The following is a 15,708-nucleotide window of genomic DNA, read 5'->3' as shown; positions in this document are numbered from 1 at the left end:
CCGCTGGCTGCGATCACAAAGCATCTCCAGACTCTGCCACGCCTCCATGGGGAGCAAAAGTCCCTCTGAGACCCTCGAAAGAGAACTCCAGGGCCGGTCAGATCCCAGGGCTCAGGAGGAGCGACAGGAGGCCTTGCCTGTCCTCACCTTCTCCCCTGCACACGCTCCTCCCCGGCCCCAGCCGGCCCCCGGCCCCTCTGCACTCTGTCCCTCTGCTGCCAGGGAGAGTGGCCTGTCCAGAAGCACCCCACTCCCACACGCGGAGAGGGAAGGAACCAACGCTAAGTGTCCCTGGGTCACAGTCCTCGTTAACATCGTGGGACTGCAAGGTGAGGAGAGGACCCACCTCCCCTGCACAGCAGCTGGACAAACAGGCACAGCCATTAAATCACTGAAGTAAAGCAGCCAACCAGGGTCAGGTCCATCCAGCTTCACACCAGGTCAGAAGCCCCGAGGTCAGCAGTCCGGTGGTTCCCAGGATGGCTTCAAAGGTATAATTCTCCTGCCTCAGCCTCCTGAGTAGCTGGGATTGCAGTCATGCGCCACCACAGCTGGCAAAGCAAAGGAACTTAGAAACCATGCCTGCTGCCTGTCCCCACTCTTGTCCCAGTCGTACAGGAAACAGGCTCAGGGGCTTCCCTGAGGTCCCTTAGAGCCCTGGGAGTCGGCTTTGGGCACTGGCTGGCCACCCCCTTTGGAGACCTTGGTCCCCACTGGCTGTTACTCCTTTCCAGGCTGCGGACCCCTCCCGCCCCATACCCTGTGGGGTGGAAGGAGCTGGAAGAGTAGGAACGTGCATCTGCGGTGCTCTGTGTGATGGCAGTAAGTTTCCTACAGTCAGGCCGCTCGGGCCCAAGGGAAGAGCTCTGCCATTTATGACTCGCTTTTGCCAGCAGCTCTCAGGCCAGCACGCAGCAGGGAGCTAGGACCTGGAAGGGTGGTCTGACCCAGGAGAACCTTAGAATCTCTGTGCAGGCTTTCAGAGGCATCCAGACAGCCTTACCTCGAGCTGTCCTGCCACGGGTCAGGCCCAGGCCAACACTGTCCATGGCTCCTGGGGCTGTTCTCACAGCTTCCTGGGCACAAGCCGAACCGACCGTCCAACCGCACTGCTCCTCCACGGTCTCCCCGCTGGTGGGCAGAGTCTCCCTCCGTGGGGCGCTTGCCCCATCCTCCACTTCCCTTTCACTCACCACCTAAGTCACCTGCGATGCTCTCCTTCCACACTTTCCACTGTCACCATCTCAAAGCCGCCACCCCCACCACCACCCCAGCTCCCCACCGTCACACACCCTGCAGGGCTCCATTCAGAGGTCACCGCCCTGCAGGCCCGGCCCCCATCACCCCGAGCTCCCCCCAGCTCAGCGGCTCCGCAGTCAGCCCCACAGGCGCCCCGGGCCCCGAGAACTCGCTCTCCAGCCCACAGACGCAGCTCGGCACTCCCCTCGCACACTGGGAAACTCAGCTGTACCTGCAACAACTTGGGGGTTTGTTTGACTATAAATTTTGCAAATCCTATAGAAGGGCCTCACTTGATCTGATAGGACCAGTGAGGACAAACCTACTGTCGACATCACATTACACAGGAGAAAACTGAAAACTTTCCTCTAAAATCAGGAACAAGACAGGGATGTCCACCGTCAACACCCCTGTCCAGCGCTGCACTTAACACATTAGAAAGAGCAGTTAGTGTTCCTGTACAGTGACAATGAACAAACTGAGGAAGAAATTAGGAAAAAGCACCATGCACAACAGCACAAAGAAAAATCAAATACTTAGGAATTAACCTAAGAAAATGAAAGGCTTCTATAATGGAAACCATAGTACTCTGAAAAAGGAAATCAGAAAATGGAAAGATATCCCCTGTTCCTGAATAGGCAGAACCAACACAGTCAAAATGGCCACGCTTCCAAAATTGATATACAGATTTAATGCAATCCTAGTCAAAACACCAAAAGCATTCTTCCCAGAGCTGAAGAAAACAATCCTAAAATTCATATGGGATCAGAAGAGATTCAGAGTAGCAAAAGTAATGCTGGGTAACAAAAGCAGAGCAGGAAGCATCACAATGCTAGACTTGAAGTTACATTGCAAAGCTACAGTAACAAAAACAGTATGGCACTGGCACAAAAACAGACGCACAGGTCAGTGGAACAGAACAGAAAGCATAGAAACCGCTCCAAACACATTTAACTATTTGAGCTTTGACAAAGGGACCAAAAATACACACCGGGTGAAAGACAGCCTCTTTAATAAATGGTACTGGGAAAACTGGCTTTCCGCATGCCAAAGATAGACTACAGACTCATCTCTCCCACCAAGTACCAAACTACAATCAAAATGGATCCAAGAACTAAATGCTAAACCAGAAACAAGCAACCTGCTGGAAGGTAAAATAGCTAAAACTCTTGAAATCAGAGGCGGAAGGCCTGGACTTTCCGAGCAGAGCTGGGTTGCACAGGGAATAGTTCCAAGAATCAACAAATGGGATTATGTGAAATTACAAACCTTCTGCACAGCAAAAGGAACAACAAGCAGAGTGAAAGACAACCTGCAGAATGGGAAAAAATCGCCTGCTATTCTCAGGCAGAGGGCTCATGTCTAGAACATATAAAGAACTCGAAAATAGTAGACCCCAAAATAAAAGACTGAATCAAAAACGGACCAGTGAAATGGACAGACACTTCACAGAATACAAACGGCCAAAAGTTCTTCAAGAAATGCTCAACATCGCTGGCCGTTAGAGGAACCCAAATGAAAACACACTGAGATTCCATCTTACCCCAGAAAGAATGACAACCATCAAGAAATCCAACAGTCACAAATGCTGGTGAGGCTGTGGGGAAAAACGAACCTTTCTACACGGCTGCTGGGAGTGTAAACTGGAACAACCACTGCGGAAATCAGTGTGGAGAGTCCTCAAAACACTAAAACTAGACGTTCCATTTGACCCACCTATCCCCTTGTAGGTATCTTCCCAAAAGGGTTAAAGACATCAGGTTACAGTGACCCCTGCACACCTCTGTTTAACGGCAGCAGAACTCAGAATAGTTCAATCCTGGAAGCAGCCTGTACGTCCATCATGGACGTAGAACGGATAAAGAAAATGTGGTATTCACATACGGTGGAGTACTACTTGGCCATAAAGAAGGATAAACTCGAGTCGTTTGTAGGAAAACGATGGCCCGTCAGACCATCGTGCTAAGTGAAATAAATCAGGCACACGAGGTTAAATTTCACATACGGTGGAGTACTACTTGGCCATAAAGAAGGATAAACTCGAGTCGTTTGTAGGAAAACGGATGGCCCGTCAGACCATCGTGCTAAGTGAAATAAATCAGGCACACGAGGTTAAATATTGCTTGTTTTCTCTTATATGAGAAACCCAAATTATAAAGGGAGAGCTGAGCTAGATAACAGGAATCAGGAAGACGGATCTTTCTCAAATGGGAAGGGGATCAAGACATGGAGGAGAGGGGGTCAAAGAGGAGTGGAGATGTGTTACGTGCTTGTGCCAGCTCCACGTGAGGAGGGTAAACACTATGATTGTAAACTTGCACTAATATAATAGAAACAAAAATAAAAATTTTGCAAACCTTACATTCAGATTACATATGTCCAGTGAAGCGTTAGTGTCTGAGGTTGTATTCAGTATGAAAAAATAGATTGTTAAATTTTTATTGTAATTTCATACTAATTACATATCAAATTTATAATATTTTGGCAATATCAGGTGAAGTAAAAAATGCTAACAATTTCATATTTCTCTTTTTCTGTGTGTGTGTGTGTGTGTGTGTGTGTGTTGCTGGGGACTGAACCCAGGGCCTTTGCATGAGCTACATCCCCAGCCCTCACATTCTATTTCTGTTAGACGGGGCCCGCACAGATCATGACCCGCATGATCCTGGGCCAGGACACTGGTGCTGCTGCTCCTCCTCCCTGAGAGAGCTGCCTCTCCCAGCCCCTCTCCCTGAAGGTCAGGCTGCCCAGAGGCCGGTGCTGAGCTGCTGTTTAACCCCCCACAAGCCCCGCCCTCCCGCCTCCGTCTCTGTCTTCACAGCACTTCCACACCATGTAATGAACCGGTATCAATCTTCCCGGGTCACCCACGAAAATATGAGGCCCCGCAGGCCAGGACTTGCGTCTATTTTTCTGCTTCTGCCTTGGTGCTTTAACATGATGCTGGCACATAACAGGCACGCAGCTGTGTACTGGGTGAGTAAAATTCCTTATCTGCTGGGCTCCCTCCTCAGCAGGACACTCAGGGCACACAGGAGGCGCTTGACTTAGAGCTACTGGACAGGGCCGATCCGGTGCCAGGTCACTGGGGAAACTGAGGCAGCTTGGCTGTGTCACCTGGCGGAAGGCAACAGCCAGCACCGAGGGTCCCTGAACACTGTGTCCCCGCCAGCCCTGCTCCCCTCCCAACTGGAGCAGCAGCCTCGGGCACCTCGAGGGAAGGTATGTTTCCCTTCCTTTTCATTGATTTTTATTCTCCCAGCAAGAAGACAAATCTGCTTCTCCTCCACCAGAAGGCCTCAGGCCACAGCGCCTTGCATTATAGTAATTAAATCCCTGCTGCTAGGAGGGTTCAGGAGACAAACGGGCCTCCTGCCAAGGGCTGGCCTGTGGGGCGGAGGTGGAGGGAGGGCAGCCGGCCAGCAGGGCCTGTCTCTCGGCTGCCTGCCTAGTGAGAAATCCACTTACCACGATGCCTTCACAGGTTTTCACTTGGGGGGGCGGGAAGACGGGCTCTTCCAACAGACTCCATCACGGGCGCCCCAGAGCCGTCTCCATGATCCCATCTTCCGCCCATGCCCTGTTCCCATTCGCCAGAAGATTAAACAGAGGCCGGAGACCAGTAGGCCGGTCTCCACCCAGAGCAGCTCATCTCCTCCAAGAATCCTTGGGTCCTAACCCCTGGACACCAAGACCCCAGGAGTGGCAGGCGGGGCTGGGGGAAGGCTGGGCAGCCTCTGGACACAAGGGCGGAGGCCAGCAGAAGGCAGGAAACCTGGCTCTGGGTTTAGGGGCCCCATCAGGCCCACGTGGGGCTTTGTCCCTGTCAGGGCTGGCAGCTCAGCCGAGCTCCTCGGCCTGAGGGCCACACGTGCTGGTGGGCCCAGAGCGCCAGGGCAGTGGTTCCCTCAAGGTGCCAGCTGGGATGCAGAGGTAAGGCGTGGTGGCACCGGGGTACACGTGGGGCCTCACAGGGAGCGAAGGGGCAGCATCTGCCTGGAGGCCGCAGGCGGCGTGGGACTCTCTGCCAGCCTCTGGGCTTTGGGCTCCAGTCACTGGGAAGACTGCAACCCCACGGCATCTCTCGAACCCTGTGCCAGGCGCCCTCACTTGGAGTCTCCCAGTGCACACCCTGGGGAAGGCACCGTCGCCTGGCTGCAGACCTGGGGCCCACGGGCCCACAGAGGCCGCATCCTTGTACACGTGGATTCTCAGTGTCTGGCCACAGCCTGGCTGGGCTGTCACGAGGCCGCGACGCTCAGCCACACCCGCTGTGCTGCCTGTGCCCGGCACTCAGGGCCCCTCGGCATCCACTTGACCTGGCCCGGAGCAGGCACGCACTGAGGCTCTGGGGAGGCTGTGGCAGGTGGGTGGGCACCCGCAGGCATATGGGGAGCAGGCCCAGGGGAGCAGGGCTGTCCCACAGGTGACCCCAAAAGGCGACTGCCACCAAGGCTTCAGACAACGGCCACGCTGAGTCTGTCTGTTGGCTGTGAGGTGGGGAGGCACGGCCGCCTTGCGTGGCTGCTGGGAGGGTCTCATGAGGAGAGGCATGGGAAGCACACAGGGGCCTTTACCAGGCAGTCAGTGCTGCTGTCCTATCCGCCCCTCCTCTCTCTCCTGAGTAAGACCTTTGTCACCCGGGAGTTATTTGGACAGAAGAGGAGCTGTGTTTTAGGAGAGCAGCACATCCTCCCAGGGTGCAGGGACAGAGCCTTACACGTGATCCCACCCGCCACCCACCAGGAGACTCTCACGACTCGGCCTCCACCAGAGTCTTGCTGACAGCTCCATCAATTTCATTTCACTCGTGAGGGATCTCAAGATCCCTGGCAGGCAGCATGGACCCAGCCTGGCGCCTTGTACATCTCTTCCCCAGGAGGAGGGGAACGCATCTCGGCGGAACTGAACACCAGGCCAGCCCAGAGCAGGAGGGGCTGGGAGCCACAGGCCCAGCTGTGAATGACCGAGTCCGATCCCAGGGCCACTGAGGTCCCAGAAGACAGCCCAGGAAAGCTCACTGTGACCAGCATGGACAAGAGTCTCTGGGCACCAGCTGTGTGCCCCTTTCTTTTTCAAAAACAAGAAAAAATTTTTAAATTACTTACATCTCTGGGGATTGAACCAAGGGTGTGAGTGTGCTAGGCAAGTGTGTACCACTGAGCTAAATCCCCAGACCTGCCCATTCTCGGTCCTCCTGCTCCACCCTCAGCAAAAAGAATCGAAAGACCTCATTTCAAACAAGCCGCTGCCCCGGGCCTCCAGCTAAGGAGCCAGGCTGTGTGAAAGCCACAGAGAGTAGCATACTACCAGACCCGACTCAGTCCTTAGGGACCCTCCGTGGTGCACTGGAGCCCGTGCTGCTCAGTGATTGGAAAAAGGAAAGGAGAGGAAGGGCTAGAACCCGAAGTCCTGCGTTCCTCACCACGTACAATGCTGAGGGGCCTTGGATAAGTCCCCTGCCTTTTCTGGGCCTTGAAGTCTGGAGGGGGACACTCCTTGCCCTGCCTTCCCACGGGGGAGGGGCTGAGCCCACCCTGCCACAGCCGGCTGCCTGTGCAGCCTGGCCACACAGGGCAAGGACACCAGGCAGAGCAGACAGTCCTGCTGCCTTTGGGTCATCCTGTGCTGGCAGAGCTGAGCTCCTCCAAGGCAGTGGCCGGGCCCAGAACCACAAGCTCCCCCAGCCTCACCTTAGGGGAGGTAACACTGCCTCTGCGGCGGCCCCACCAAGCATCCCCACGGGTCGGAGCTATTAGGGGAGTCAGAAACGAAAGAAAATGGCTAAGCCCCAATTTGTTAAAATCAGAAATCCCAAAAAGGAGAAAAGGCTCCACAAAAAGCCCTGCTGGTGGGACTTGGAAAGGAGGAAACAGGTGCCGACCGGGGCGAGGGCACCAGGAGGAGCCACCATTTGTTGGCAGGCTGGGATGTGCCAGCCACTGACCCAAGCAGGTCTCGTGTGCCAGGCTAGTGAATGCCAGCATCCCACTTATAAACGGGGAAACGCTCAGAGAGTTTGTGTCCCAAGCCCGAAGGTAAGCAGCCAGGGTGAGGCACAGGCCACAATCAGCACCCAGAACAGTGTCTTTCTGCCTCCCCACGGGGCCTCCCTCAGTCCATGCAGGCGCCTGCCTCCTGCTTGCTGGGTGACCCTGGGCAAGTCACCACTGGCTCGGGCTTCTCCCTCTGCGGCCTGAAGCCAGACACAGACAGCTGTCCCTGCACACCAGCGGACAGGCGCATACCCACAAACACCAAGGGGCAGGGCCCCTACAGCCCCAGTGAGTGCTGTCCTTAATCCCACTTTCCTGTTTGTCTGACACGAGCACCCCTCTTGTCCTCCGAGAAAAATGCCCCACAAGCTGACTCAAATGCGACAGATGCCAACTGCATACGGTTCACACATCGCTCGCGCGTGGCTCATTTGGTATCCCCAGGCTCTGCTCAGAACACAGCTCTGCTCGCCCTGTGACCAGGCCTTGCAGGATTCCAGCAATGTGGCTTCCACAAAGCACAGCAGCCCCGCCTGCCCCGGCCCCTGGCTCCCGGCCTCCTCCTGCCTGATCACCACAGCATCCTGACCTCTGGCCTGGCCGCACGGGTCCATTTGTGTTCTTTCTCTCCCTTTCTTATCTGAGTGTCTGCGCCCAGCGACTTGTGCCCAGGCCTCTGACAGCCAAGTGCGGACAGACTGCCCGTGGGGTGAGAAGATGGCCAGGCCACCGTCCAGCTACACCCTCCAGGAAAGGCCCTTTCCTCTCCCTCTCAGACGTCCAGGATCAGCCGTGGAAGCTGTCATGGGGGCGCACCCTGTTAGGAGAAGTGGGGCCCACCCGGACTGTGAGCCCCTCCTCTTCGGCCACCGCACAGGGTGGAGGCGACTCTGCAGGTTGTCCGGCGGCTCCCTGCAATGGCTCCAAAAAGAGCCACAGCTGGCAGATGTGCCCGGCTCTGTGCTGGGTGCTGTGCCACGGGCAAGGGTGTGATTCCCTCTTACCAACCAACGAAGCAGGCCCTGGGCTGAGTTAACCCCCAAAAGGACCCCCAACTGGCTCTTCACTGAGTCGAGATTTGAATCAAGCCCTTAACTACCACACCGGGCCACCTGTGCCAGCTAAGATCACTCTGAAGAACTGCAGGTCTCCAGGGCACAGAATGCCAAACTCCTAGCAACTCACTCACGATTCACCCCAGCACTGTCACACCCCAGCACCAGCAGGGTCTTCCCTGCCCAGAACCTCCCAGGATGAGGCCCAGGCCCTCAGTGCACCCAGGCTTCTTGCTTCCCTCCTCTTCCTGTGCTCCACATGGCAGAAACTTCAAGCTCTGCCACTCCTGCTCTGGATCCCAGCCTAGGACCCTGCTGCCAGCCTGGCTTGCCCATCCCAGGGACCAGCACCATGAACCCGTCCAGCCTGGATCCCAGGTCTGGGCCCAAAGGGCGCTCCCCTAGACAAGACAACAGCTCTCTTGTCTGTGATGGAACATGGTCTGGAATCAGATCACAAAGCCCTGGAGCCTGGCCTTATTTTTAAATTAGAGAAAACCAAGGCGCAGCAAGTGGAAGGAACTTGACAGAGACCACACGAGCTGGAGACGAGGGAGGAGGCCTTCGAAGCAGAGGTGAGCTTCCCTTCTGCTACGCGGAGGCAGGAGGCACAGCCAGGCAGGGGCGGGGGCAGTCAGGATGAAGGAGATTCCAGAGCCAGCAACGGAGAAGCCTGAGAGCCTCCTCACCCAAACTCCCTGCAGGCCTAGTGGTGGGGTTCTAGAACCACCTGTCCTAAGAAGAGCACGAAACCGTGGCCTCCGCCGTCTCACTGTGGAACATGGTTTGCTGGGAGGCCTCTGGGTCCAAGGAGGGGAGCTGCAGGGACATCCGTGGCAGGATGGAAGACGCTGAGCCCAAGTGGCCCACCCGAGAAGCAGTGACCACACAGCCAGGGCTGTGGAGTGAGGACAGGGCAGAGCTGGGCAGCGGTGAGGTAAGGGCTGTGGGTGCAGCTGCACGCAGCTTTAGGGGTCCTACTGCCCTCCCTGGGGAGCGTGGGCTCCTGTGTGCTCTGCACCCCACACCTCACCATGCTGCCCCGCGTCCAGGCTGTCCTGAGGGCAGCATCTTGAGGGTCGCCATGGACTGTCCCAACCTCCCGGACTGGCCCCCCGCCCAGGTGCCCTTGCCTGGCCTCTCTTGGCGTCTGTACTTCCCAGCCCTTCTTTCCTCTCTCTGGTAAAGTTCCCCTTGTCCAGCTGTTCACATCACCAGGATCTACAGACCCACAGATGGGGGCTAGGCCTACAGACCCTGATTTGTCTCTTAAAAATATAAGCCATTTGGGCTCAGAGTATAACTCAGTGGTAGAGCAATTCCCTGGAAGGCATGAGGCTGTGGATTCAATTCCTAGCCCTGTTTAAAAAAAAAAAAAAAGCCAGCAGGGGCAGCAGGAAGGGAAAGGCAAGAACTCAAGCTTCCCTGGCCTGGGCTGTTACCTCATCTGCTTTGGAGCCACAGCACCACCTACTCCAGGACCTGGGCAGCAGGGCCCAGCTCAGAGAGCAGCCCACCATCCCGCCCACCGCAGGCAACACTCACCACGCAGCTCTGGGTGCCACGAGCTGTGCGGCCCCTGCCCACCTCCCACTTCACAGGTCCCAGGAGCTCCGGGCGGAGCCGCCACCTCCTCACCTGAGAACGGACAGACGCTAGAATTTCCCTCCCCACAGCTCCTGAGAACAGCACAGTCAGAATCCTCACCCTCACTGTCTTCCCTCTCTCTCTCCCTTTGGGGTTTAAAAAAAAAGGAGAAAAACATCTACCAATGAAGGTGCTAGTCTCCCTGTCACTGAGCTGAGTAAAGTGGTTTCATCACTGCACAGCCACCGCGCGCGCACACACACACACACACTCACCCCCCAAGCGTGTTTCACAAAGAACTGCGATGGAATCACAGCTCTCCATGCTGATTTTCCGTTTCCATCCTGGGCTCAGATGCATGACATAGGTGACTCAAATTGCTTTTTCTTTGCTTCTTTTGACCTTTTTTTTTCTTTTTTTTAAAGCAGGTCTTCTGATGACAGCCTCACAAATCTCCACTCCTGAAAGCTAAATGGGGGAAACACAAGGCCACCAAATAGCTTTCCAATTAGCCAGTGCAGGGGGCGAATGTCACCACCATTGTGCCACAGCACCCGTGGGGACGGGAAGTCCGGATGTGCTGCGAAGTCTTCCCCAGGACAGTTATAAATAGTGCAGTGACACACAAAGGAAAGCATACATAAAAGTTAGCTGCCCCCCCTGTGGGTTACAAACGTTTGACTCATTTGCTGACTGTCCACAAAGATTATAAATAACAAGGCCACCATCAGGGGCAGGGGTGTCAGCCTGCCAGGCCCACTTGCCTTCCCCTGAGCCAACACGCTCAGAACAACCTGTGGTGTAAAACATGGGCCTTGGCAGCTCCGGCTCCTGCTCAGCCAGACCCCTCTCAGCCTCCTGCCTTCAGCAGCCCGCGTCATCTGGAGGCAGGGTCGTGGGAGGGGTCACGCCTACTCCAAAACCACCTCCACCCAGGCGGCACCTGGGCCACCGAGGCTGCCACTCCTGCCCCTCTGCTGACAGGCCCTCCCTGACGGAATGGCAGTGTCCACGGAGGCTTGAAAGGTAGCACAGAACGAGACCGCGTGCTTAGCATGTGCTGCCCTGGATTCAAGCCCCAGCACCAAAACTACAAAGGAAGAAAGAACTGGGGTGCTCTCCACATTGCAGCTGGAGGCTTGGGGTCAAACTCACTGACCTCTACAAAGAGAGGCACCGGGCCGGCCCTTCCGGGGGTCACTGCTGTCTCTGAAGACAGCAGAACCAGGAACTGGGCTCCTCCATGCATGCAGAGAAGCCTGTCCAGCCTGGGGAGCCCCACCAGGTGCTCTGAGGAGGGAAGGGTAACGAGAGAGGAGAGAGAGCACTCAAAGAAGCAGGCAGGGCAGACTGGGCAAACACAGTTGCGTAGGCTCCTCTGTCTGCAGCCTGGGTCACTCCAGCATCAGGCCAGGCCCAGGCAGCAGGGAGCAGCAGGGGGGCGAGAAATTGGCGGGGCAGCAGGAGAGGCACCAGGCGGAGCTGAGGTGAGGCTGGGGCTGGGGAAGCGCTTTCCTTGTACAGCCAGCCCTGCACCACCCTCCCCAGCCTCCCAAGCAGGCCTGTGGCTGCAGAGAAATCAGGCCCCTGGTGACTGAGCAGTGGGCAAGCTCAGCCACCAACAAAATGACAGGGCAGGGTGGGGTTCTCAGCCCGAAGGCCCTTCCCTAACCCTCTCTGCACCCAGAGGTGGGAGCACAGCAGGCAGCTAGGGCCAGGGCCCCAAACCAGCTGTAGAAGAAAATAAGAAGAAAGACTCCCAAAACTCTCATTACTCCAACCCTGAGAGGGGGGCATTCATAGGCAGAGGCCAGTCACAAAGATTTCTCAACAGCCTCTGCAGGCCTGGCCCCGACACGGCATCTAATGCTCAGAGCAAGCCCACCTGTGGCAGTACCAAGGGTGCCTCCTCCTTGGGTAGAGGGGCAACCCTGCTTCTCTAGGAGCACACAGGCGGTCTTGGCACCTCTCTGACTGGGAAGAGTTCGCTTCCTGTCTGAGCTGCCTAGAACAAGCCCTACCTCCCTGCCCGGCTGACACCTCCCAGCACTCAGCCGCCAGTGTCAGCGCCTACAGCCTGTGAGGGTGGGAGCGGGATGTTCTGTCCTGATTTCTCAGCCTCCTCACACTGGCTCCCTTTTGCACGAACTTTGAACACGCCAGGGTACACACCATGTTCCCTTTCTAGATCCGGCCTGAGAGCTGAATTCCTTTCCAGCAACATACACCAGCCACAGAGAGCACACAGGAAGCCACAACTAATATATAAAAGCCAGGACTTCAGAAAGCAGCAGCCCGGCTCAGGGCAGTACATCTTCAGTCCCCTGGGAGAAAGAGTGTGCCCGCCCAGGGCCTTTGGGTGGAGTCTGCCAGGGGAGACAGAACTGCCCGGGCTCACTGGTGTCCTCCTGGCTGTCAGACCAGTCAGCAAGCCAGCCAGACAAACAAGCCATCCAGCAAGCACGGCACTCACCCGGCCAGCACGCCTGAGCGTGGTCAGCTCTCTTCTCTCTAAGCCAAACTCCTCTCCCCAGCCTCCTCCGTGAAACTAGGGCAGACGCTAACCTGCCACACAGACCCCGTCTCAAGGTGGTATTAGCCACAGTGGTCCCCTCCCAGGACTTCTGTCCTCCATTCACAAGTCTCAGTTCCTAGCTGATCCTAGAGCCAGAGTTAAATTACAGGGAAAATCGTCTCCCTCTCTCACTGCCATCGTCACCATCGGTAACCACCCAACATGCCCCTGGTTGAGCGGACACTGTACGGAGGGCCATGTGCTCGCCTGTCTAACTCCCCACAGCAGGAAGCAGGCTGGCAGAGCCGCACGACTGACCCACGGCCACACGACAGAAGCGGCAGAGGGAACCCTCATGTCAGTGCCCGGCCTTGGCAGGGACCCATCTGCCACAGGGTCTCAGCCCTCCTCGCCTCCCCTTGCGTCCACAGCCCTGACACACAGGTCACTCAGAAATGCGTGCTCTAGTGGACGTCTCCAAGCTGGAGGGCCCAGAAGGACGGACAGGTCACGGCGAGCCCTGCCTGTCCAAGTCCAGCCCCGAGGTCACAGGAAGTGGTGTTCCCCAGCTGAGGCAGGCAGGACTTCCCAGCGGCCGCCCACTCTGTGCCCGCTCTGACCCGAAGGGCCAGGGGGAGCCACTCCTCGGGTCACCTGGCCCCATTCTCCTTGGCCTGCCTTCCCTCCTCCGGGGAGGCCCCTTGCACTGCATGCTGTAACAGAGCGGCACCTGCCCATGGAGGGAACTGGCTCCTTCCTGCCGGCACAGGCCTCTGCTGACACTCAGACAAATGAGCAGGGATCCCACACCAGAAATGGCACAGCCGCTGTCTCGGAAGAGCCATTTCCTGAGGCGCTTCTACGGACATGGGCAGTGCTGGTGTCACCCTGCCCCCCATCATCTGAGCCTGCAAGGATCCCCGGGTCAGATCCCTGCTGCAGGGACTCCTGACCCCAGGGGATGCGTGGGGAGCCCGGTCCCAGCGGGAGAGGTGGCTGGGAGAAGCAGAGAGCAGAGGGACTCGTTACCGACAATGACTAAGTGAGCTGCGCTTCCAGGGGAAACCCCACTGGCTTCTGCTTGCTGCTGCTGCTGCTGCCGCTGCCGCCCTGGAGGGGATCATCTGTGAGCTGTTTAGACTAAGGCGGCTTCCAAGGGCTGCCCTGGGCTGGGGTAGACCTGCAGAACAGCCAGGCTGGAGGACCCTCCACCTGGAAGCTGAGTACAGCTGACAGGTCCGCCCCACCCCGGGCAAATCTACCCATTGCTGCTTTCAGGGAGATGCCGGGAAGGGGGGAAATCCGATCAGCACCTCCTAGGTTTTTGCGACTGGATTTCAACAAGGAATGTGACAGTCTCCCAGCAGCTGTGCCCTGCCTGAAACAAGCTCTATTTGAAGCCTCCAACAGCTGAACCCCTCCCAGCTACCCGCCAGCCAGCCCAGCCACCCCCTGCCCAAAATGACAAATAAATAGAGAAATCCAAGCAACAAGCAGGCGCACACGCGTGCGCGCGTGCACACACACACACACACACACACACACACGAACACAATTCTCCAAGTCTCCATGCCTTCCAGTCCACAGCAGGAGCCCCCCACGCGCCCCACAAACACAGCATCCATAGAAACCCACCTTCTCCATCTCTGCTCCCTCTGGGGGAACCCCCTCCTCCGTCTTGGGACTGGACTGAGGCTGGAGCAGCAGGGCCAGTACCCCCTAAAGCCTGCTGTTCTCCATCCAGGCGTGAGCGCACACACACACACACACACACACACACACACCTTTATTTATCCTGTGGAGAAGGAGTTGGAGTGGTAGGGGAGAACCGGGCCAAGCTGGGGGCGCGGGCTCAGCGACCACTAGGGAAGCCCTGTCGCTCCATCCTGAAGAGGGGTGCCCTCCCCACCCCGGCTGGTGCCCAGGCAGCGCCCATGTGCTGCACTCAGTAACACCTGTAGCCATTTTACCAGGGGATGTTTATGAGGCCGTGGCAGGCTTATTCCCAGTCCTCCTTCCTGAGGGAAGGGACCACTGATTTCCTCTACCTATTTTATTCCCTGATGCCCTTGGGAGACTCAAATCATGGGTGTCTTTCTATTTTGCCCCAGAGTCTCTCCGGGAAGCAGAAACTTGGGGAAAGAACGAGAAGACAGGAAGAGAAGAGTCTTGGGCCACGGTAGGGAATCCCCACCCCCACCCAGACATTTATTTCTTTTTTATCCTGGGGAAAATGGAGTGGAGCAGGGAGGGGAGGAGAGAAGGGAAGTCGCAGGAACTGGCAAACACATCACGGTAGAGTGTAATTAATTGGTGCGTTAAGCTGCTGGGTTATGCTTTAGTACAAGTGAGCCAGGAGGAAAAATGATGTCTCAGAAGGGATTCTTTAATCCTCCCTAACAGTCTACAATCAGACCCAGGGCATGGGGAGCCCCCTGAAAAGGAAGTGAGGAATGAATTCTCCCAAGATCAGGAAGAGAGCCATGGGAAGTTAAGAGTGTTCCATCCAACTGGACAGTGCCTCTCCCACACACACACACCTCTGTCACTCTCCCCCAAGCTCCCCCAGTCTCTCCCTCTCCCCACACCGACATATCCCTTCTGTTTAAGGTATAAAGAAACCACAGCCCCTACCTTTGAGTACAAACCCCAAGACAGCTCGGTTTCTATCACCATAACAACAATTCCAAACATCCCAAAAATCAGAGCATAGTCACTGAGTCGCTTTCTCTTTTCAAACAGGGCCCTCCTGTGTCCCAGCTTATAGCCAATGTTTTGGTTTTTCCGCTTGTTGGCTTTGGGGAAGGTGGTGCTGCTGGCAGTGGTGCCGGCATGCTGGTGGTTGTGGGTGGCATTGGGGTGATGGAGCAGGGTCTGGTGGGCATGGTTGTCCTCCCTGGAGGAGATGACGATCTCGGGGGCGTTGCTGGGACCGAAGAGCTGCAGGGGCTGGCCCTCCGGCTCGGCCTCTATGAGGTTCCTGCGGGAGGCGCTGAGGCGGCTGAGGGGCTTCATGACCCCGCCGCTGTACTTGCAGGAGCTCATGGCGATCTCGGTGAAGGGGTTGCTGTCCCGCCGGTGCACCAGGGGGCTGGCCTGACGGTGCCGGCCGCCTCCACCGGGCCCACTTGTGGCTGTAGAGCTTGGAGAGTGGCCCAGCAAATGGTCATTGAGGTTCAGCTGGCTGCCTTGCCTGGAGGAAGGGTGGAGGGCGGCAGTGGAGTTGGCCGAAGGGGGGCCCCGGAACGCCGTTGGGGAGGAGTGCAGCAGGCCGGGGTGCACAAGCTGGCTCTGGAGTGGGGCGAGCTGAGGCAGG

The 15,708-nt window shown here is 56.9% G+C and overlaps 2 protein-coding genes across 3 annotated transcripts in view; both read right to left on the bottom strand.

Moving 5' to 3' along the window:
• Positions 1 to 14,101, bottom strand: part of LOC104876049 (small conductance calcium-activated potassium channel protein 3) — a 125,131-nt gene extending 111,030 nt beyond the window's left edge. The window contains exon 1 of one of the 2 annotated variants that reach the window (XM_010643921.3): positions 14,028 to 14,101. In XM_010643921.3, coding sequence (XP_010642223.1) covers positions 14,028 to 14,036 — 9 coding nt within the window. In that variant the 5' untranslated portion in view covers positions 14,037 to 14,101. Of the gene's footprint in view, positions 1 to 9,928; positions 9,987 to 14,027 lie in introns of those variants that run through there. The other variant, XM_010643923.2, reaches the window with a different exon arrangement.
• Positions 14,102 to 14,577: 476 nt separating this feature from the next.
• Positions 14,578 to 15,708, bottom strand: part of LOC109118645 (small conductance calcium-activated potassium channel protein 3) — a 6,384-nt gene continuing 5,253 nt past the window's right edge. The window contains exon 4 of the mRNA XM_019210586.2: positions 14,578 to 15,585. Within this exon, the coding sequence (XP_019066131.1) occupies positions 14,862 to 15,585 (724 nt within the window). The 3' untranslated portion in view covers positions 14,578 to 14,861. The remainder of the gene's footprint in view (positions 15,586 to 15,708) is intronic.

Source organism: Fukomys damarensis, unplaced genomic scaffold (genome assembly GCF_012274545.1).
Source record: "Fukomys damarensis isolate Sample0158 unplaced genomic scaffold, DMR_v1.0_HiC HiC_scaffold_33, whole genome shotgun sequence".
NCBI classification, from domain to species: domain Eukaryota; kingdom Metazoa; phylum Chordata; class Mammalia; order Rodentia; family Bathyergidae; genus Fukomys; species Fukomys damarensis.
Note: the sequence above shows the minus strand (reverse complement) of the source record. Positions and strands in the feature narration are given on the sequence as shown.